The sequence below is a fragment of the Acytostelium subglobosum genome (assembly GCF_000787575.1).
Source record: "Acytostelium subglobosum LB1 DNA, scaffold: scaffold15, whole genome shotgun sequence".
NCBI classification, from domain to species: Eukaryota; Evosea; class Eumycetozoa; order Acytosteliales; family Acytosteliaceae; genus Acytostelium; species Acytostelium subglobosum.
In genome coordinates, this window is record NW_012236518.1 from 297153 (window position 1) to 317463 (window position 20311).

The 20311-nt window shown below is 43.4% G+C and overlaps 12 protein-coding genes across 12 annotated transcripts; 6 read left to right on the plus strand and 6 right to left on the minus strand.

Moving 5' to 3' along the window:
* Positions 1 to 478: 478 nt before the first annotated feature.
* On the plus strand, positions 479 to 1948 carry SAMD00019534_074890 (hypothetical protein; the record flags this gene model as incomplete). The annotated part of the gene is made up of 4 exons (XM_012897186.1): positions 479 to 520; positions 637 to 1323; positions 1408 to 1686; positions 1778 to 1948. 4 exons carry the CDS (start codon positions 479 to 481, stop codon positions 1946 to 1948), a joined length of 1179 nt encoding a protein of 392 aa, XP_012752640.1.
* A 939-nt stretch (positions 1949 to 2887) lies between these two features.
* SAMD00019534_074900 (hypothetical protein) lies at positions 2888 to 3869 on the plus strand (the record flags this gene model as incomplete). The annotated part of the gene is made up of 5 exons (XM_012897187.1): positions 2888 to 2930; positions 3013 to 3132; positions 3260 to 3558; positions 3653 to 3734; positions 3838 to 3869. The coding sequence occupies 5 exons, from the start codon at positions 2888 to 2890 to the stop codon at positions 3867 to 3869; spliced, it is 576 nt and encodes a 191-aa protein (XP_012752641.1).
* A 331-nt stretch (positions 3870 to 4200) lies between these two features.
* Positions 4201 to 5342, plus strand: SAMD00019534_074910 (hypothetical protein; the record flags this gene model as incomplete). Its single annotated transcript, XM_012897188.1, has 4 exons — positions 4201 to 4428; positions 4500 to 4721; positions 4795 to 4912; positions 4999 to 5342. The coding sequence occupies 4 exons, from the start codon at positions 4201 to 4203 to the stop codon at positions 5340 to 5342; spliced, it is 912 nt and encodes a 303-aa protein (XP_012752642.1).
* A 66-nt stretch (positions 5343 to 5408) lies between these two features.
* SAMD00019534_074920 (hypothetical protein) lies at positions 5409 to 7395 on the minus strand (the record flags this gene model as incomplete). Its single annotated transcript, XM_012897189.1, has 2 exons — positions 5409 to 6008; positions 6085 to 7395. 2 exons carry the CDS (start codon positions 7393 to 7395, stop codon positions 5409 to 5411), a joined length of 1911 nt encoding a protein of 636 aa, XP_012752643.1.
* Positions 7396 to 8065: 670 nt separating this feature from the next.
* SAMD00019534_074930 (hypothetical protein) lies at positions 8066 to 12244 on the plus strand (the record flags this gene model as incomplete). The annotated part of the gene is made up of 2 exons (XM_012897190.1): positions 8066 to 10912; positions 10979 to 12244. The coding sequence occupies 2 exons, from the start codon at positions 8066 to 8068 to the stop codon at positions 12242 to 12244; spliced, it is 4113 nt and encodes a 1370-aa protein (XP_012752644.1).
* Positions 12245 to 12393: 149 nt separating this feature from the next.
* Positions 12394 to 13538, minus strand: SAMD00019534_074940 (hypothetical protein; the record flags this gene model as incomplete). The annotated part of the gene is made up of 2 exons (XM_012897191.1): positions 12394 to 12598; positions 12676 to 13538. Coding segments are annotated over 2 exons (1068 nt in total), but the record flags the coding sequence as incomplete, so codon positions are not given.
* Positions 13539 to 14304: 766 nt separating this feature from the next.
* Positions 14305 to 14999, minus strand: SAMD00019534_074950 (hypothetical protein; the record flags this gene model as incomplete). Its single annotated transcript, XM_012897192.1, has 3 exons — positions 14305 to 14562; positions 14692 to 14859; positions 14931 to 14999. The coding sequence occupies 3 exons, from the start codon at positions 14997 to 14999 to the stop codon at positions 14305 to 14307; spliced, it is 495 nt and encodes a 164-aa protein (XP_012752646.1).
* Positions 15000 to 15618: 619 nt separating this feature from the next.
* SAMD00019534_074960 (hypothetical protein) lies at positions 15619 to 15936 on the minus strand (the record flags this gene model as incomplete). The annotated part of the gene is made up of 1 exon (XM_012897193.1): positions 15619 to 15936. A coding segment is annotated over one exon (318 nt), but the record flags the coding sequence as incomplete, so codon positions are not given.
* Positions 15937 to 15943: 7 nt separating this feature from the next.
* On the minus strand, positions 15944 to 16192 carry SAMD00019534_074970 (hypothetical protein; the record flags this gene model as incomplete). Its single annotated transcript, XM_012897194.1, has 1 exon — positions 15944 to 16192. One exon carries the CDS (start codon positions 16190 to 16192, stop codon positions 15944 to 15946), a length of 249 nt encoding a protein of 82 aa, XP_012752648.1.
* A 780-nt stretch (positions 16193 to 16972) lies between these two features.
* Positions 16973 to 17653, plus strand: SAMD00019534_074980 (hypothetical protein; the record flags this gene model as incomplete). The annotated part of the gene is made up of 1 exon (XM_012897195.1): positions 16973 to 17653. One exon carries the CDS (start codon positions 16973 to 16975, stop codon positions 17651 to 17653), a length of 681 nt encoding a protein of 226 aa, XP_012752649.1.
* A 540-nt stretch (positions 17654 to 18193) lies between these two features.
* On the plus strand, positions 18194 to 18839 carry SAMD00019534_074990 (hypothetical protein; the record flags this gene model as incomplete). Its single annotated transcript, XM_012897196.1, has 2 exons — positions 18194 to 18296; positions 18379 to 18839. The coding sequence occupies 2 exons, from the start codon at positions 18194 to 18196 to the stop codon at positions 18837 to 18839; spliced, it is 564 nt and encodes a 187-aa protein (XP_012752650.1).
* A 124-nt stretch (positions 18840 to 18963) lies between these two features.
* Positions 18964 to 19892, minus strand: SAMD00019534_075000 (hypothetical protein; the record flags this gene model as incomplete). The annotated part of the gene is made up of 2 exons (XM_012897197.1): positions 18964 to 19410; positions 19476 to 19892. 2 exons carry the CDS (start codon positions 19890 to 19892, stop codon positions 18964 to 18966), a joined length of 864 nt encoding a protein of 287 aa, XP_012752651.1.
* Positions 19893 to 20311: the final 419 nt, after the last annotated feature.

Consider the following 20311-nt stretch of genomic DNA (forward strand, 5'->3'; position numbering starts at 1 on the left):
CAAGCCAGCCCTAGTCTGCCTGCCTTCACTTCTCTCTTCCTCTCTCACTCATTCACTCACTCACTGTGCGGTGTTCACATCATTTCAAAATCAATCAATCAATCACATCATTTATACATACTCATTCTCTCTATCTATATCAGACATTTAGCAGTGTGACACAGACCAATAAGGACTAAGACACACTTCATAATATATTTGTTTGTTATCTATCTATTACTCTGTACACTACACCATCCCCTTCACAACCCACCTTGTATTTTGTAAGTTCATTCATTCATTCAATGACATGAGGCGACACAGGTCCAGCATCAGCAGCACATAGTCATGCATACAGGAGGCACGACCTGACTCGGCGATCTAGATAGAGGATGACACATGTGGACACACAAAACAGACCCTTTACAGGACTTGACTGACTGACAATCCATGCCTCATTCAATCATTCATTCAAACAGAAACATATATATACAACAGAATGGATTCCAACAAAGTCATCGTTTGCGACAATGGAACAGGTGTAAGTTTAGTTGATTGAATGGCCAGAATGATTATGATGATGATGTCAGTTCACTCACTCACTCAATCAATCAATCAAACTTAATCAATCAAACTCAATTAATCAATCAATTATAGTTTGTTAAATGTGGATTTGCAGGAGCTAACTTCCCAACTGCTATCTTCCCATCGATGGTTGGTCGCCCAATCATGCGTTCCGAGGAGAAGGTAGAGAACGTCGAGATCAAGGACATCATGGTCGGTGACGAAGCCGCCAAGCTGCGCTCCATGCTCCAGATCACCTACCCACTGGAGAACGGTATCGTCCGTAACTGGGAGGACATCCTGCACGTCTGGGACTACGCCTTCAAGGAGAAGTTGAAGATCAACAACCCACGCGAGTGCAAGATCCTGCTGACCGAGCCCCCCATGAACCCATTGGCCAACCGTCAAAAGATGGTCGAGACCATGTTTGAGAAGTACGGCTTCCAGGCCGTCTACGTCGCCATCCAGGCCGTGCTCACCCTGTACGCCCAGGGTCTCCTGACCGGTGTTGTCGTCGACTCTGGTGATGGAGTCACTCACATCATCCCCGTGTGCGAGGGTTACTCCATCCCCCATCTGACCCGTCGTCTCGACGTTGCCGGTCGTGATGTCACCCGTTACCTCATCAAGCTGCTCTTGCTCCGTGGTTACGCCTTCAACCGTACCGCTGATTTCGAGACTGTTCGTCAGATCAAGGAGAAGCTCTGCTACGTTGCCTACGACCTCGAGCAAGAGAAGAAGTTGGCCAACGAGACTACCGTCCTCGTCGAGTCATACACTGTATGTTCATTCATTCATCTTCATTCATTCGTTCATTCATTCAATCAAACATACTAACAAACACCGCAATGGAACAATCATCAGCTGCCAGATGGTCGTGTGATCAAGGTTGGAAGTGAGAGATTCCAGGCCTCAGAGGCTTTGTTCCACCCCAACTTGGTGGACGTCGATGGAGGTGGTGTTGCCGACCTTCTGTTCGACTGCATTCAGAAGTCCGATCGTGATCTCCACAAGGGATTCTACGAGCACATCGTCCTCTCTGGTGGTTCCTCTATGTATCCAGGTCTGCCATCTCGTTTGGAGAAGGAGATCAGACAGCTCTACCTCGAGAAGGTTCTGAAGGGAGATGCCAGTGGAATGGCCGTACGTATATCCTCATTCATTCATCATTCATCATTCATCTTCATACACATACTTACTCAATCAATCAATCATTCATTCAACCAACCAACAGAGATTCAAGTGCAGAATCGAGGATCCACCAAGAAGAAAGCACATGGTGTTCTTGGGAGGTGCTGTGTTGGCCGAGCTCACTAAGGACCGTAATGACTTCTGGATCACCAAGAAGGAGTACGAGGAGAAGGGCATCAAGTGTCTTGACAAGCTCACCAAGCTCACTGTCTAAATTGTTTAGTACCAACAAACAAACAACCAACCAACCATCCATCCATCCCATACATCAACCAACCTACTCAATAAGAATCCATCCCATCCCATCAACCTCACAAGCCTTTTGGCTGTTGTTTGTTTTCGCGTCCTGATGTCTGTCTCTACACATACACCAACAGCCAATGGCTTACAACCAACCAACAACACAAAGTCAATCATCCATCCATCCATCCATCAATCCATCAATCACATACTACACTTCTCTGTCACTATTATCAATAAACTATTTATAAACTATTCCTTTCTTTCTTCTTGTCACTTCATTCAATCAATAAGTTATATAACATCAACCATCGTCATTATCATTAAGCTTGCCCAAAAGATGAACACAACGATGACTTGCAATGGTCATTAATGATGTCGCCAGAAAGACAACAATCTTGGTCAAACTCTTGACCTTGACCTCACAACATCAACAACTAACAAACACAAAAATTAATTAAATAAAATGAAAAGATGTGTGTGCTTGAGTAAATAGCGTGTTTGAAAGAGAGAGAGAGTGTTCCCATCATACACACACTCATCAACCCCCACCACCTCTCAGTCCCCAAGCATTCACTTTCTATCGTGTGTTGCACATCACCTTCAGCATCATCAAGCTGGCAAGCAAGCAAGCAAGCTCCTCAAACAAACACAAATCGATTAGTCTCTCTTTTTATCTACCTCACCTTTAAGTTATACTCTACCCTTTTCTCTCTTTCTCTCTCTCTCTCTTTATTGTATGTACACAATGTCATCATTCAATTTGAATGAATGATGAATGAATGAATACATGCATTGTTCAATGAATCAATGATTGTCGAATGAATGAATGAATGACAGTGAACGTTATTTGCTAATCAATCAAACATATATATACAAATAGCTAATCTTTAGGTGTATCTTATAATATAACATGTTCATATTCGATTGGTTTTGGAACGTATTGAGCTTCTTGGGTAAGGATCATTCGATTGGAGATAGATGATAGAGATGAATGATTGAGTGAATGAATTACTAATCCATGAATACATATTATAGGTCTTTACAATAAGAATGCCAAGATTCTATTCCTTGGACTAGATAACGCTGGCAAGACTACATTGCTAGGTGTTCTGAAGGATGGTCGTCTGTCGCAGAATCGTCCAACCTTCCACCCAAGTATGTATCATCCAATCAATCAACCAACGACATAGAGTGGACAACTACTCCTTCCGCAACATCAGCATGCTAACACGAACACCAAACAATCAATCAATCAATCAATCAAACAATCAAATCAATATAGCCTCTGAAGAGTTGTCAATGGGTAATATTAAATTTAGAACTTATGACTTGGGTGGTCACGAGACAGCTCGTAGACTCTGGAAGGATTACTACACCTCAGTCGATGCCATTGTCTTTATGATCGATTCGTCCGCCCCACAGAGATACGAGGAGTCAAAGAGAGAGCTAGAGGCACTGCTTTCATCTGACGAGCTCTCCAATGTACCATTCCTCATCCTCGGCAACAAGATCGATATTCCAGGCACACCATCAGAAGAGAAGTTTAGAGCCGCTTTGGGATTGACCCAGACCACTGGAAAGGTATGGATGATTGATCGATTGGAGAGTGAATGAATGAGTGAGTGAGATAGTGTAGCTAACATCATAACCAATCAATCAATCAAACAATCAACAGGGCAAGGTTCAGCTGAACCCAGGTACCAGACCAATTGAAGTATTCATGTGCAGTGTTGTGCGAAGATATGGCTACGGTGATGGTATGTTGATCAACAGAACATGATGAGCATGATGATGATGTAGTGGATCGACCAATGTTACTAACAATCTCCAATTGACACAATCAATCATTCAATCAAACAGGCTTCAGATGGTTGGCTTATTATATAAACTAGACATCCAAAGCAATATTATTAATAAACTCCGTTTCCAATCAATAGACAATAGTTAGCTAGTAGTCCGTAGTTAGTAGTCAGTGTCCAGTCTCCACTACTACTATGTCCAATCCATCCAACATCCATCATCCCGATCAATCAATCACAACCAGAGTGTGTGGTTAAAATTAGTCCACACACTCTTGATCACAATCACACTCCTCTTGCTCAATCCACTCACTAACTCTCTCCCTTGGATTGATTGATTGATTGATCAATCACTAATCAATATATATATCTAATATCAACTTTACTTACTGTACAGTATAGTTTATATATCTGTAAGATCATCATGCAACTTGATCAATGGGTGGAGACACTCAAACAATGTAAATACTTGCCAGAGGGAGATTTGAAGAAACTGTGTGAGCGAGTCAAGGACATACTATTGGAGGAATCCAATGTCCAGTTGGTACGCAGTCCAGTCACAATCTGTGGAGATATCCATGGACAGTTCTACGACCTACTCGAACTGTTCAAAACAGGTGGTGAGATACCAGATGCCAACTATGTATTTATGGTATGTTTGATCGTTCGTGATCTTGATCATTCCAGGATATTGACATTGATGGTGATCAATATGACATAAAGGGAGACTTTGTAGATAGAGGTTATTATAGTTTGGAAACATTTACATACTTGTTGGCATTGAAGGCAAGGTATCCAGACAGGATTACATTGTTGAGAGGCAATCATGAGTCTCGCCAAGTTACCCAGGTCTATGGATTCTACGATGAGTGTCAACAGAAGTATGGCAATGCCAATGCCTGGAAGTACTGTACCGGTGTGTTTGACTTCCTAACTCTTGCGGCAGTATGTAGTTGTCTGATGGGGCGTCAGTCCACAATTCCACTAACACTAATTCAATCAATCGATCAATACCAAGGTAATCGATGGCAAGGTATTATGTGTACATGGAGGATTGTCACCAAAGGTTCGCACCCTTGATCAGATACGTATCATATTGAGGAGTCTGGAGATACCTCATGAAGGTCCATTCTGTGGTATGTGCCATGTTCTCCAGGCGGGATCATTCCAAGTCACTTCACACTAACTTACTTACCAACTCAATCAATGATGATGTACTTAGACTTGATGTGGTCGGACCCAGAAGAGATTGAACAATGGCAGCCATCACCTAGAGGAGCAGGATGGTTGTTTGGATCAAAGGTTACAAAGGAGTTCCAACATATTAATGGTTTGGAATTGGTTTGTCGAGCACATCAGCTGGTCCAGGAGGGCTACAAGTACATGTTTGATGAAACCTTGGTAACAGTATGGTCTGCGCCAAATTACTGTTATCGATGTGGCAACGTCGCCTCCATTCTTCAACTCAGTGAGAATACCTTGGATCGCAGTTTCAAGATCTTTGAGGCTGTCCAAGAGGAGCGCGATATCCCTGCCAAGGCAACATCGATGCAGTACTTCTTCTGATCAGTCGGCTAATGCCATGACATGTCATGTGTCTAACAATTATAGTGATATAGTTTATTAATAAACTTAATTCTGTGAATAATAGAAGTTGTCGGCCTCCATGTCATCGGGAGTGGAGGTGCTGGACGGCGACGGGGGCTGGTGGTTCTCTCCCACCAGTAGACCTCTGTGAGCAAAGGTCTCGCCAAAGAATGAAACAAAGTTGCCACGTGAGATGACCAGAAGGTGATGGTTGTCGCGGATGTGCTTGGTCGGATTGCCTGGTTTCGCTCTTTGATTGACGAATTGTTGGATGACCTCTTCGTCCACCTGTCTGTTGGTAACGATAACAAAGACACCTATCCATTGCTCTGATGACCACCCCTTTGAACTGGCCATAGAGTTCATGCCAGCACAGGCCAGGTTGGAGTTCTCCAGTATATCATTTGATGAGTACTTTGGGTTCTTGACGTCCTGTTTGGAATGCTTGGTCTGAGTGTAGACTACCATGTATCGACCGTCGGCAAGCCTTACAGCAAACCTCTGGTCAATGTTCGGTGCGTTCTGATCGCAGATGAACACATATTGGCAGTCCAACAAGTCCCTCTCCATTACAACCTTGCTGTCAGGGTTATCCTTGGTCTTGATTGGTCTGAGCTGCATTCCCAGCTCAACTTCATAACACACCTAGTTGTCGTTGCATCTAAGCATGTTAGTTAGTTGAATGGTTCCGGATAACCTCGCGAGGTGGCTACAAACATACCTTTTGAGGGGCAACTTCGATGGGCATTTCGCCAATAATGTCAAGACCATAAGCACCTCTAAACAACTTGTGAACTGTGAGGTCGCCAGAGTATGATTGGATGAGGCATTGTTGGAAGAAGGGATATAGTGTTTCAAATTGTTGCCAACGCCATTGGCCATGTCGTGAGGGGATCTTAAGTACATCATCGGGGAACCAAGGGCATTCGCTGGATAGGTTGAAGCTCTTGAGATTATAGAATGACAAGTAGAGGCGATAGTAATCTCTTTTCTTTGGCGATGGAAGCAGGTAGAGGATGCCATTGAGCCGCAGATCGTCAACCGTGGCGCCACTTGGCAATGTTGAGTCCATTCTCAATGGACTTTCAATAAAGGCGTCGGCATATATTTGCTTGAGGTCCCTGGGGTCCACGGGAGTGTTGCCTCGGTTGAGCGAGTCGATCATTTTGAAGCAATTGGTGCCAAATTGATAAGGAGTAGTGATGCAGAATTGCAAGAAGTATGATATGTCCTTTGGAATGTAGCCAGTGTCTCCAAGGCCCACTTCAAATGAGCAGGTGCCGATGAAGTCTGTGGGCGAGACACCGGCCGTCCTGAAGTGATGCTCGATGATCCCTGTGCACGAGAGTCTGTCCAAGGGATGTAGATCGATTGATACGTTGTGATATCCAGTCTTCATACGGTTGCGGCCTCTGTCGGACGTGCCTGTGCAGATAGGGAGTATGAAGATATCGGTGCTCCTCTGCATCAGGGAGCCAATCTGGTTGAGAAGCGTCTGGATGTCTGATGAGCCTGTCTTCTGGGTGTAGTACTGTATCTCATCCATGTGGATTAGAAGAGCGAGGGGGTGGTCTGACGAGACTGGTCTTGATGAGCGTATGACCTGTTTGAGCTGTGTCACGATGTTGTCCAGGTCAAAGTAGTCTACACATTGAACAATCTGTGTGAGACTGGTCAGCGGAGTGTTGCCAATATTGAACATTCTGAGCGACACTGCCAGTCGCGCTCCAATTCGAACAGACTCTCGCACATTGACATCGATGTGATCATTGTATGAGATACCATTGGTGAACTTCAGGTAGACGTAGACGGCACCTTGCATTGACTGGATGAAGGAATGGTTTGAGTAGCTTACCTCCTTGAGTAGATCGTCAGACAGACGTGATACCTCGTAGCCAGCTCGAGTCTTTCCAATTCCCGAGCCTCCAACAATTAGTATGATTGAGTGATGTTGAGTGTTGGCCTTGCCTCGATTAGTAAAGTTACCATTCGCTGATCCAGCCATCTGAAGTAGAGCGTTCTCTCGCTTCATCAAGGGGTAGTCGTCTCCAACAACCGAGAGTACATCATACTTGTGTGGAGCTCCTATAAGTGCAGGAAGGGCAACAGGTGCTTGAAAGGAGCGTATGTTATGACCTTCTTGAGGAGTTGTCTTATCAGTGAGAGCGAAAGCAAGTTGGGAAGGGGCGAGGTAGATGTGAGGTGGCACTCCATCCTTGGCAATGGGTACATGTAGGTCACTTGCTTTGCAAGGAGGTTGAATCATATCCTCATTGAGATAGGCATTCAAAGTACTTGTGTCCCTTGGTATTTCATGTTGGTCTTCAAGTTTGACATTGGTTTGGCTAACATACTTATCCATTGTTATCAAGACTCAATCAAATTATACATGTAACTAACTACCTAACTTGTGTGATTGAATGAATGAATTGAATAATGAACTTGCATTCATTTTCACCCCTGGGGAGAAATGTTGACTTGCTCTGGCATCAATCAATTCTTTGAACTTATCTCACACACACCTTGTGATCGCGAATACTACGTAGCTTGCAAGGTCATTCATACCTTTTGATTGATTGATTGCGTGACTTATTATTCCTTTCAAACATACACATATATACATATAAATATATATTACACTAATATAGTATAGTATAATCTATCATCATCAATCAATCAATCAATCAAACATTCAATAACTGATGGTAGTGATTGTTGATTGGCTGGTCAGTGTGATCTTAGCTATCACTGCAGCCTATCTGGTGCATACTTACTCGGATAGACAGAGTAGGAATGATAGGTTGTTAAAGTTAAAGAAGCGACTGAAGAGGAATGCTGATCTACGTCAGGGTGGTGTCCTCAGCGGAAGGAATAGACCATCACCAACACTAGATTCAAATAATAATCAATCATTATCAACGACATCATCATCATCAACATCATCAAACAATCAAACATCAACAACAACTACAACAACTACAAATAATGTTACAAAGAGCAAGAAGCTAGGTTATCAACCATTCAGACGACAATATGGTTTAGCATCGACATCATCAGAAGGTCAAATACGAGGTGCCGATGATATGTTCATAGGCCTCGATGACATTGCAATGTCACACACAAACATGTTGCACTCATTGGACAACATCCATGACGACGGCGACGACGACGACCATGTCGTGCCCAAGGTGATGGACTCGGTTCAGTCACACGCACAACAACAACAACAACAAGAGAAGGGCGAGATTGAATCATCGATGGGCATGATGGATGACGAAGAGGACTATGAGGACGAGTATGACGATGAGGATTCAATCATGTCGTCGCCAAACAGCAGTGTGCTGGGTGTGCCAACAATGGCTGATCATCAGAAGCAGAGCAAGGAGCAGATCGACATGGAGAGGGAGCGTATCAAGCAGACATTGTTGCAGCGTCGATCAAACATCATCTCGCAGCCAATGCTCGAGCAACTCAGTCAGATGGAGGAGCGCCAGACCCGACCCAGACGCATCGCAGTCGGTCGTCGCAACATATACAGCCAGAACCAAATACAAAAGAACCTTCAACTCAACAGCGCCAACCTGTTCAACAACCTCAAGGCGCCCATCCTGTCGTCGGCCAAGGTCAACCCATCACTCTACGTGCCCACCACCGCCTACGGCTACTACAAAGACGCTGACGACCACGTCTACATCAAGCGCGAGCCCATCAACACACCATCGCCCCTGTTCAAGTCTGCAGCCAACTCCAAGAGTGGTGACCTTCTTGCGCTCGAGGACTTCTTGGCTCAGAACAACACATCACAGTCACAATCACTCTTTGGCAATCAATCATCATCGTCACCATCAAAGGGTCGTGGATCATACAATGGATTGATGAGCGTGAAGAAGAGGAGACCTTTGGAGAACTCAAACTATAGCGTGGACTCGGCCTCTATCCCATTGAGGACGGCCAGCGGAGGCATCAAGACAAACACAGACGATGAGATGGACACTTATGGCGATGACGAGCGCGATGAGATCGATCACCTCTATCAAGGCGTCAACAACAGCGTGATCATCACGCCCATGACTGGAGTCAAGCTGAACACCTCCACTCAATCGACCACATCAAGCTTCAGCCATCAGGTCGTGCCACAGATGATGCCACCGCCCAACATCTCGCCCATACGGCCCAACGGCGCACCACTGGTCCCAACAACAACAATAACAGCAATGCCAATGGTTGATTGGAGTCATCACTTTGCCATCTCAAACGATTCGGTGGCAACCAACAAGAGCTTGGAGGAGGACGAGGAGGAGGACTACTGCGGCAGTGACATTGATGGCGAGGACTTCTCCAGTGTAAACATCGACTACAACGAGCGCTTTCAAGAGATTATGGAGGATCTGCGCAATATCGATTGTAACGCCTACCAAAAGGACAGGATTCGCGTCAACAGTCAGTTCATCGCGCTCACACAAGACTTTATCTACGCATCACAGACCTTTGCCAAGGTCATTATATCCGAGCGATATCTTCCCAACACTGAGAAGACCATCCCTCCCATCGACATTGGCGGCCTGGCCGGTGGTGACAAGTTCATCGTGCATGGCATCCTTTTCAAGTTCGCCATCGACAAGGAGAACTTCTATGGAAGCGACTACGCCGCATCGTGCGTCGCTGGGCACGAGCTCAAAGGTCTGATCAATGTGTTCAACTCAAACTCGCGCGATCTCAGTCTACCCCTGATGGCTCTGGTCGACTATCGCGGCTTCCGAGTCATTGCCATGTCCATCTTGCCCGTGGAGAAGGACACCATCTGTTATGGCAGCAACGACTATGGAATGACAATTCACAACAGCGACAAGGTGCTTAGCGATCGAGTCATGGACGTGGCGCGACAGCTCAACATCAAGTCGCATCACTGTGGTGAGGCAGGCACGTACCTCCACTCGCCTGCCGACCTCGAGGGCCACAACGGCTTCGACGGCCGTTACTACCTGCTCGACTTTGCCCGCATATTCCCGCCCGAGGCACCCTCCAAACAGATCAAGATGGGCCATCTCTATCGTCTGTTGCGTCCAGAGTTTGTGAGGAACTACAAGTACGCGCTGTGCTCAGACTCATTCTCGCGCTTCATCAAGGGACACAATGACGAGGAGCACAACAGGGAGACGGTGGACGCGACCATGTACCTGTTCAACACTACGATTCCCGAGCTTGCTGAGGAGCTCAACCAGATTGAGCTGGTGGACGCCAATGACGTCTACCACTTCCCCATCCCAGAGCGAGTGCACAAGCACGGTGTCAACGTGCGCTACCTTGGACATGTGCGAAAGCTGTGCGAGACGCCCGACATGAAGTCGCTGATCTTTGTGGAGATGTGCGCGCGAGTAGTCAAGCAACAGCTGCGTCAGAAGCTAAGGTTCAAGATGAAGCAGGCCAGGATACCATTGGAGGCACCATATCGTCGTCTCATTGTCGCCTATCTCAACAGAGTGCTTGGCACCTCAGACAAGAGTGATGACTTTTGGGACAACAAGATGAAGAAGTACCTGATGAAGAAGGTATGATTGATTATTTAGTGGATATAAGATTGATTGATTAATTGATTACTAACATCCATCAAACAGTTCGACAAGGCATTGTTCGATGATGAGATCCAGGGTAACTCGATAGCAGACAGTTTGGTGGCCTTCTCAGACAACCATACTGATGGCAAGTATCTCTTGTTCAAGCGTATCCAGAAGATGACTGGCCTCAAGTTCTCATCGCGTATCAATGAGGAGTTCCTCAGTCGTCCAAACACATGGCTCGAGCGTGGTGAATACCCATTGGACATCAACGATCTTGAGGAGATTGGCATCCGAGTCAAGTACATCCCCTTCCACAACGTGGCACAGGGCTACCTGTTCAAGGTCAAGGGCGAGCTGCTCTTTTCCAGCGATCCAATCGCCGCATCGAGGTTCTTCAACCTGGCACTGGAGAAGTTGGAGACGGCTTTGGAGACCGATCCAAACAACACCAACACTCTGTGCACGATGGGTGAGGTCTACCTTCATCTAGGCGAGGGTAGCTCGCACGCCCTCTCCGAGCTGTCACTCAATCTCGAGAACCCATTGGTGGCCAAGGCCTACGAGTACCTAGGCCGAGCCATCTTCTCCAACAGGACGCACACCATGTCACTGTTCCGATTTGCCCAGCTCCTCGAGCGTCTGTCAGAGTTTGATCGTGCCGAGGAGTATTACATCGCATCACTCGAGTCCAATCCAAACAACATCGCCTGTCTACAGGAGTATGGAAACTTCTTGCAGACTGCGCGCAAGGATCCAGCAGCAGCCGAGCCATTCTTTGTTCGCGTGTCTGAGAACCATCAGTACCTGCACGTCACCTCACAGCGACAGACCGAGCTTAACCTACGCGGCTCGTCCGGTCTTCTCAAAGTGCGTCCCAAGATGGAGGCCAGCAGCAACAACAATGCACTGGACTCGACATTCTATACACATCACAAGCGATCATCATCAACCAGTAGCGGCAGTGGCACGATGGACTACCAGCCACATGTAACATTCGCCAACAACATCATCAACAATAGTAGTAGTACTAGTGGCTATCAAAACACTCACAACAATGGTCACAGTAGGAGCAATAGTAGTAATAGTAATAGTAGTAGTAGTACAACCAGCAACAGCAGCAGCAGCAACAATCTATTATCACCAACTTATAAGCCAAGCATTGATAAGTCGAAGTCATCGATGCATTTAACAACACCGGCTCACATGAAGTCATCATTCCCATCACTGATCACCACTCCATCCACACCGCCATCCACTCCGAGGACGACCAAGCCAACAACAACAGCAACAACAGCAACGACGAATGGTGTAAATGTAATGTAGTATAATGTAGTAATAAATTATAATATCTGTATGTATGTACATATTTATACTGATCCCTTTAACATCATCACTGAAGAAGGGTCAGGAATATTGATTGATTGATTTGATTGATTTGATTGATTGACTGGCAATGGAGCACTTCCATATTATCTGCTGAGGGCCATTCTTTCCTTCTCAATGTCGTCCAGGAATTCCTTGACGGTTGGCATCAATGTGTAGAGTTCATAATTGATTCCTCTCAGGAACAATCGTTCCACAAGACAAAGGTCCTTCTTTGAACAACTGAAACATTTGGCCAGGTATGAATAGTCAACTCTGATCGATTCTCCCCAGAACTTGACACATATCACCGCACTATATAAGTTGATCAATTGATTGATGAGTTAGTTATTTCTCCTACGATGATGATAATGTCGAAGGAATATACATACCTGATGAATAATAGATTGAAGAATTGATTGTGATTAATTCCACAACGCTTGACAAACTTGTCAGCATAGTAAACTACTAATGGGAAGAATGTCATAGGTGTCTCGTAGGATTCCAGTATGTTCTTGGCAGTGCTCAATGCAATCTTGATTTGTTCCATGGTGTCGTGTTGGTCACTTTGTACAAAGTGAGCATTGTCATAGGTGGAGAGCCATGACATCACTCTGTGGACGTAGAAGTCGATATCGGATGGGATGACAATGAATTGATTGTCCTGGTGAAAGTACATGTCAATGTCGTCGAGGCTGCCGGCCGACATTGAGAATGAGTCCTCTTGGATGTTGTCGACATCGACATTGAACAAAGGAATTGCGGCAAAGTCTTGTGTGTCCAGTGGTTGTGAAGCAAGATGGTCGGTATCAGTTGGGTCGTCGTAAGATGGAGTGACAAAGGCGGAGGATGGAGGTGATGGGTATGGTTGGTAGGAAGAAGATCCGGCGGCGGACATATATTGTTGTGAGTCATTGGCGCACATCGACATCTGTTGTTGTTGATGTTGTCCATCAATGGCAGGACAGTGATCAACACTACTTCTCCAACTTCCTCCTACATTTCCATCCAATACCTGTTGTTGTTGTTGTTGACCATTGATCATCATTTCTTTGTCGTAGGTATATAGTCTTCTTGTTGTTTGTTGTTGTTGTATTTGGTATGAGGTTGTAGATGTTGTTGTGGACATTATTGGTGTTGATGGTGATGTAGGTGAGCAAGTATCGAATGATGGCGTTAAATATTTAATAGCTTGATTGCCTAATGTGTAAGCATTCCTTATTAATGATTGTATACTATATTGTTGATAATCCATACATGTATATTATGTCTATATATATAGTTAATTGATTGATAGTGTTGATATTGTTGATTGATTGTACGTTGCTTTGCGTGTCCGTGTGAGTATTGTTGATAAAGTGATAATGGTCTTGATTGATTGTTTGTTTGATTGTTGATTATTATTATAATGTATGAATAATCTAACTGTAATAATATATATAAGTATAATGTAATGTAATGTAAGTACTTCTTAAGTGTTCATCCTGGTTCTATAAGAGCTTCAAGTTGATGACGCATGGGTGGTGGTAGATGGTTCTGGTGGTGTCGTTATTAGATGAGCGTCGTCGTCGAAGAACAGTGATCATCGCATTCCCCCCGATAGTGGGGGGAGTTCTGAACAAAGACACTGAGTCACCGTGTTGCGGGGGCCGATGGAAACCATGTTGGAACGTTAATATAAATTAAATGACAAAAATGGAAATGGAATGCTCACTCACATAGTTTTTGTTCCTTCCTGGTCCCAGGGCCACAGGTCCGTCTTGCCCCATAAGGGAAGAGTGTTTGTTTTCGGGGTGTCGTGTCAATCTCTTACAAACACACGACTCTGTGTCCAATCCATCCATTCATCCATCATGATGCCCAAGCCCATACGTGGCTATTTAGATGGCGCGTTGACTGTGTTCATGAGTAAGTAGGACGATCTTTATTTGCTTTGATGAGCAATGCCCATCGTACCAACCACCTTACTTGTTCGAGAGAGATGTCAACACGTTGACACCCAACAAAACACGAACCTTAGGTTACTCAGAGCTGTCGTTCATGAATACTTTGCCTCGTCCAGCCTTGATGTCAGAACGAAACATCTTATCCTTCTTCCTCCTCTCCTGGGCGTAGGTGGGTACATCGGTGGGCAGCCTCTCCTTTGGGATGATCGACGACTTTAGTAGTATCCTCTCCAGTTTCTCGATGCAGTCATGCAGGTTAAGCTTCTGCTCCCTATACTTGGACGAATTGATTACGAACTCTCCTGCACTATTTATGTTATTGCGGTAGTTTGACTATTATTGGTTAAAGTGTCCGCGTGAGCAGATCGTAAAAGGTCAGTCGGATATGGGTTATTATTGCGACAACAAGTTGTCAGATTGACCAATCAATCAACTCAATTGATCATCTTCATTTGTACATACGTAGAGCATATCCTTGCAATGATCTGACAACCAATCGGCCTGGTTGACATTGAATCTTGCTTCTACTTTTGTGTTGACCTTGTTGACATTCTGTCCACCTGGTCCACTAGACCTTGAGAATTGGAAATCAATCTTATCTCTTGGTACATGGAACTTAATGTTATCTCTCTATTATTATAATAGTAATAAGGTTAGTTATTACTTCTTCTGATATCTTTCTTGAAACACAAATAACATACACTTGTTGAGTAAAGTGCTGCTGATTGACGAGGCAGAGTTGTGAGATTGAATAGTTCGACAGTGGACATCAAACGCATCTTTGTTGCGCCACCTGTTGCTCTTGTTGTGAATATAGATAATGTAGTATACATTCTTGAATGAACGAAGTTGATGATGATTGATTGATTGATTGAGTGTTGTTGGGGTAGTATGTAGTAGGTAGTAGGTATGAGGGTGATCAACAAGAACAACAGGGGATCTGTCAGTATGTCTATTTACAATGTATATGTATGTGTATATGTATGTACAGTTATTACTAAATTATATTAAAGAATGATGTTGCGCAAAAAGTAATGTGAAGATCACAAGCACTTTATTAAGTATTGTTTGATTTGTGTGGGATATTGGCTATCTATGGTGCAATCAAACATACTCCATACCCTTTTCGATTGGCAACTGGATCATTGTCTTTGAGCAATTTCCATCTGTTATATTGTATTGAGTATTGATAGTTATTATTTGTGCCACCAAAGTAGATGATCTTCCGGTGGAATACCGATGATCATAAACTATTGCAAGTAGTGCATCGAACTTAGGACAATTTGATAGCTGGACTGATTGCTGGGTGGAGATGGTGAATCGAGTGAACTTCAAATTGGAGAGGATGTAGATGTTGGAATGTGTCGAGTTTGGACGGGTTAATCTTCAGATTTCCGAGATTTCCAACACGATCAAACTGTTGAGTGTCAATATAGAAGCGATCCACCCGATCAAACGTGACCTTTTGGAAGGTATCCGGATCAATCTCCACTCCGCCAACAAGGTAGATATGGCGGCGCCCGTCATAGCATGCCGGACAGAAAAATCATCCTTTGAATCCAGCAGGCATGTTGGCTTCATATAGTCTCCTCTCTGACAGTGAGATTCGTGTGTATTGTCTTGATCCGTTTCGTCCTCCAAATGTATAGATGTTGCCTCGGGCAAAGACAGAGGACATAAAGTATTTGGTACGATATAGTCCCTCATCTTGCAGCTAGATTGGTGTCCAATTGAGTGTCTTCATGGAGAAAGACGAGAAACCCTTATCACCCAGTGTTATGAACTGGCCACCATACTCGTGTCTAGGGTTGCCATCATCAATGAGCTCAAAGCACCATTCAATCTGCTTCTTGATACCTTTGAACATCTTATCATCAGTGATGCGTAGTGACTTTGGTTCTACATCATAAGGTGTATTCTTCATGTGTTTGTTGTGATGATAGATCATTGACAGTGTTGACATTGTTGTCGTTGTTATTGACACTTCCATGGTTACGAGAGAATAGTACACTCTTGTTAGTGAACTCATCGATTGATGTACATGCTGCTATTGTTTGAATCAATTGTAATATGTCCTCTTCATCTTGATTGTTGTTGTTGTTGTCAGTATACTCCTTGTAGTTGTTAATGATATGATTGATATGTTCGATCTCATTGATGATATCATTGATTGTTGATTGAATGTATAACATTTGTTGATTGATCGGTGTCTTTACTCGATGCTCTTGTGCCATCATCACCTTGTTCAAAGTGATCACTTATCTCTTTATGTGTCTGTTGCAATGATTGATAGGTATTTGAACAATGTTGAAGTGTACTCCAAAGATGAAACAACTTGTTTCTTGATGTACACCATAATGATTCTTTATCCGTCTCCTTGATAGACTGTTTGATGTTGACAATATTATTAATCTTATGGCCATCATGTCCCTGCAACAAACAATCAGGGCATAACAACAGATTACAATCGTAACATATATTATCAGACATCCTCTGATGTGAGACACAACTGATTGATATCAATTCTTCATTATCGTTGTCCATAATATATATATATATAAATTATCTCTCTCAACTATGACTATCCACCAAAAGTTGATTCAACAGGTAATGATGATGTTCATCATGACACACCATTTTTAACTCGTCCGTCTGTCAACAGAAGGCAGATTAAACCAATCTTACTAACTTATTGTCATACATATCTACACACATATACATATACAAATACATACATAGAATAATGGGATTATCTGATAGACTATCACATATAAAGATAAATAGTGAACAAAATAAGATTATTGCTGATGATCTACAGAAGCAAGATAAGAAGTCTACAACTACCACAACCATATCATTGCCAAAGGAAGATCATACTGCTGAAGACTGTGGCACATGTACACTGTTGGGTGTCTCAGAGACAAAGAATCAGATGTTCCAATTCATGAACAATCCAGGCGCTGGTAGTTCCTCAGCGTCAACTTCAAAGGGAAATCAGTCGTCTGTGACCAACAGCAATAGCAGTAAGAGCAGTAAACAGGAGGATCAAGCATTTTGGGAACCAATGGATGAGCCTGTTGATACGATCGAACTTGGAAATAGTGGATGGAAACTATTACATACTATCGCGGCTTACTATCCGGACAAGCCAACGACACAGAAACAGCAACATACAAAGTCATTCCTAGAGTCGTTCTCACACGTCTATCCTTGTCAAGTGTGTGCCAAGGACTTTCAGGAGATCCTGGTTGCGACACCTCCGCGTCTGAACAACCAACACGAGTTTGCACAGTGGATGTGTGAGGCACACAATCATGTCAACAACCTACTTGGCAAACCATCATTCGATTGCGATCTCGTCGACAAGCGATGGAAGAGAAATAAGCCACCCAATCAAGCTGGTGGTGGTGATGGAGGTCATTAATTAATTGATTGATCTGATTGATTGATTGATTGATTGATCAATTGATATGTACATACCAAAGTTGACGATAAAATGACGAAGAATAGTTTACCGATATCCACAATCCACATATCCAAGAGACATGTCATGTTTCCAGTAAAGCAGGACTGAGAAGATGTCATTCCTTATCACAACGGAAGTGTATTCTTTGCCATCCTGTAGACCTAGGTCGATCACCAACACATTGTGATGTGATGTGTGTCGGATTTTTGATCACTCTCACTTTCTTTTGATGGTTTTAATTCATGCAGGACAGTCTCTGTAATCCAGGGAGAATGGTGTTGTAATAGTTGTAAGGTTCTTGAGTATAGGATATGGTATTAGTATGATTGATTTAAATCAATGTTAACATCCACCGGTATTTATTTATATTGATCATCACAGTGTTAGTGAGTTAGATAGTTTCTTATTTATAAACAAATACAATTTACACAAACAAATATATACTTGTGTACCAAATAAGGATATCAATACTATTTATAGAAATATTATATTACCAAAATGAGCCATCATTACCATCATCATCATCACCGCAAGTCAACCTGTGTAGCCTACCTTCTTTGGTTCTTCTTTGGAATATTCGGAGCACATAGATTCTATCTTCGTAAGTTAATCACGTAACAATTATTTCTCCAATCCGATCAATTAATCTAATATTTATTCATTATCCATTATACATCAAACAGATAAGAATGGATCCGGATTTATATATTTGTTCACATTGGGAATATGTGGCATTGGATGGTTGGTTGACTTGTTCTGCTTGAGAAAGATGGTGAAGCATTATAACAAGCATCACTTTGCTGATGAGACTTTGATTGTTGCTCCCGCTCCAATTATGTACCACAACCAACAACCATTTGAACAATATGCCTACCCTCCACCACAAGTCCAACAACTTCCATACGGTGTCCAACCACAACAATACCAGCCATACCAGCCAATGATGAGCCCATATGGAACCATGCCAATGCAGCAGCCACAGCAGCCCATGATGATGATGCAGCAGCCCCAACAGGGTATGATGATGCAGCAGCAACCTCAACAAGGAATGATGATGCAGCAACAACAGCAGCAACAACAACCACAGGCCATCCTCCAACCAGGACAGTCGTCCATGGGTCAGATTCCAAAGGTGATGCCATAAGTACACTATATTAGGTACTAGATATAGGATAGGGTATGGCTAGGCCTTAGCCAGGACATCCAGAGACATACCCGATTGTAATAAATAGGGTGTTTTACTTTCGATCAACAATCAATCATTGCAATCACTTCTTCTCCTTGAGTCTGTTGTTCAGAAGTGTTTGGAAGGATGCTGATGGCGTGAAGTAGATGTTGAAGAGTGCCAGCAAACCTGGACAGGCCTGTTTGATCGATGTCGTGTCCAGTGTCGCTCGGATCACGTTGCTATGTGACTCCAATGCATTGTACATTTCCACTGACTTTTGAAGGTATTGCTTTGAGTGCAGTCTATCAACGATTGCCTTTTGATTGTCGTCGTAGAAGTGATACCTTCCTTCAACTCTCTGTTCAATCAACTCTATTGGTGTCTTGCAGTAAATGATTGAGTTGCCACGTTCTGCACTAAGTCCATCAACCAACATTGTCGTTGCTTTGATCAATCGATCATCTCCACGCATCAGTGCACTATATATAACCGAGCTGATTGGTGAACGATGTACAAACAACATATCATTCTTTAGTTGTTGCTTTGACTTTGATTGAAGGTTAGTAAAGCATGAATGAGGGTATGATTGATCTGACTGACTGGCTGACATACTTTGATTATCTCTGTTATCCTTTGCTCAATGAGTTGATCCCAACTGCTTTGAAGTGATGTGATTGATGTAGAGACATCGGCACCATTGTGATCAAGACTGAATGATAGGAATGGTGTGCAGAGTGTTTGATAGCCAAGCTTGTCGATCCTCTCAAGAAGCTGTGCTTTGCCCGATCCACTTGGACCCTCCAAGTAGACAACATGTGGTTGTTTCCTCGTTGTTGTGATATCATGATGATACTTTATCAATCTATCGTTTGGTTTGAACCAATCCTTCTCCACCTCCTCATTCTGTTGTCTACCCTCTGTCGAGTTATTGCTATTATTTGAAGTGTAGTGACGTGTTGTAGTGCTACCAACAACTCTATTAATCACCAACTTTGTTGTTGTTGTTCTTAAGCCAATTATAGAGTACATCTTTAGTTTGATGTTGGCAAAGGAGTGAGTGAAGATGAAGTTGACAACAACTTGGGCAGTTTTATTTAGTTTGGTTTGAAGTCTCGAGAATGAATGACATCAATCAAATGTCATTGATCTAGTAAACGGTCTAGACTCGACTAAGGTTACAACGTCAACACTGATAATCGATCATCATCAAGGTTACAATCATGTTGATTCAATCACTCGTTCACTGATGAGGACATGTCTCTCTCGATGAGAACAACAGTGATTTAATGGAATCAAGATCACCATGATGTCAAAGTCGTGAATAAGGAAAGAGGATAAAGGTAAGTTGTTGTTGGTTGGTCAGTTACTTTAGATGAACCGAGAGATACCCTATCCAAATCAATCAATTAATTAATTAGAATAATAATCTGATTCAGATCACTCATTCA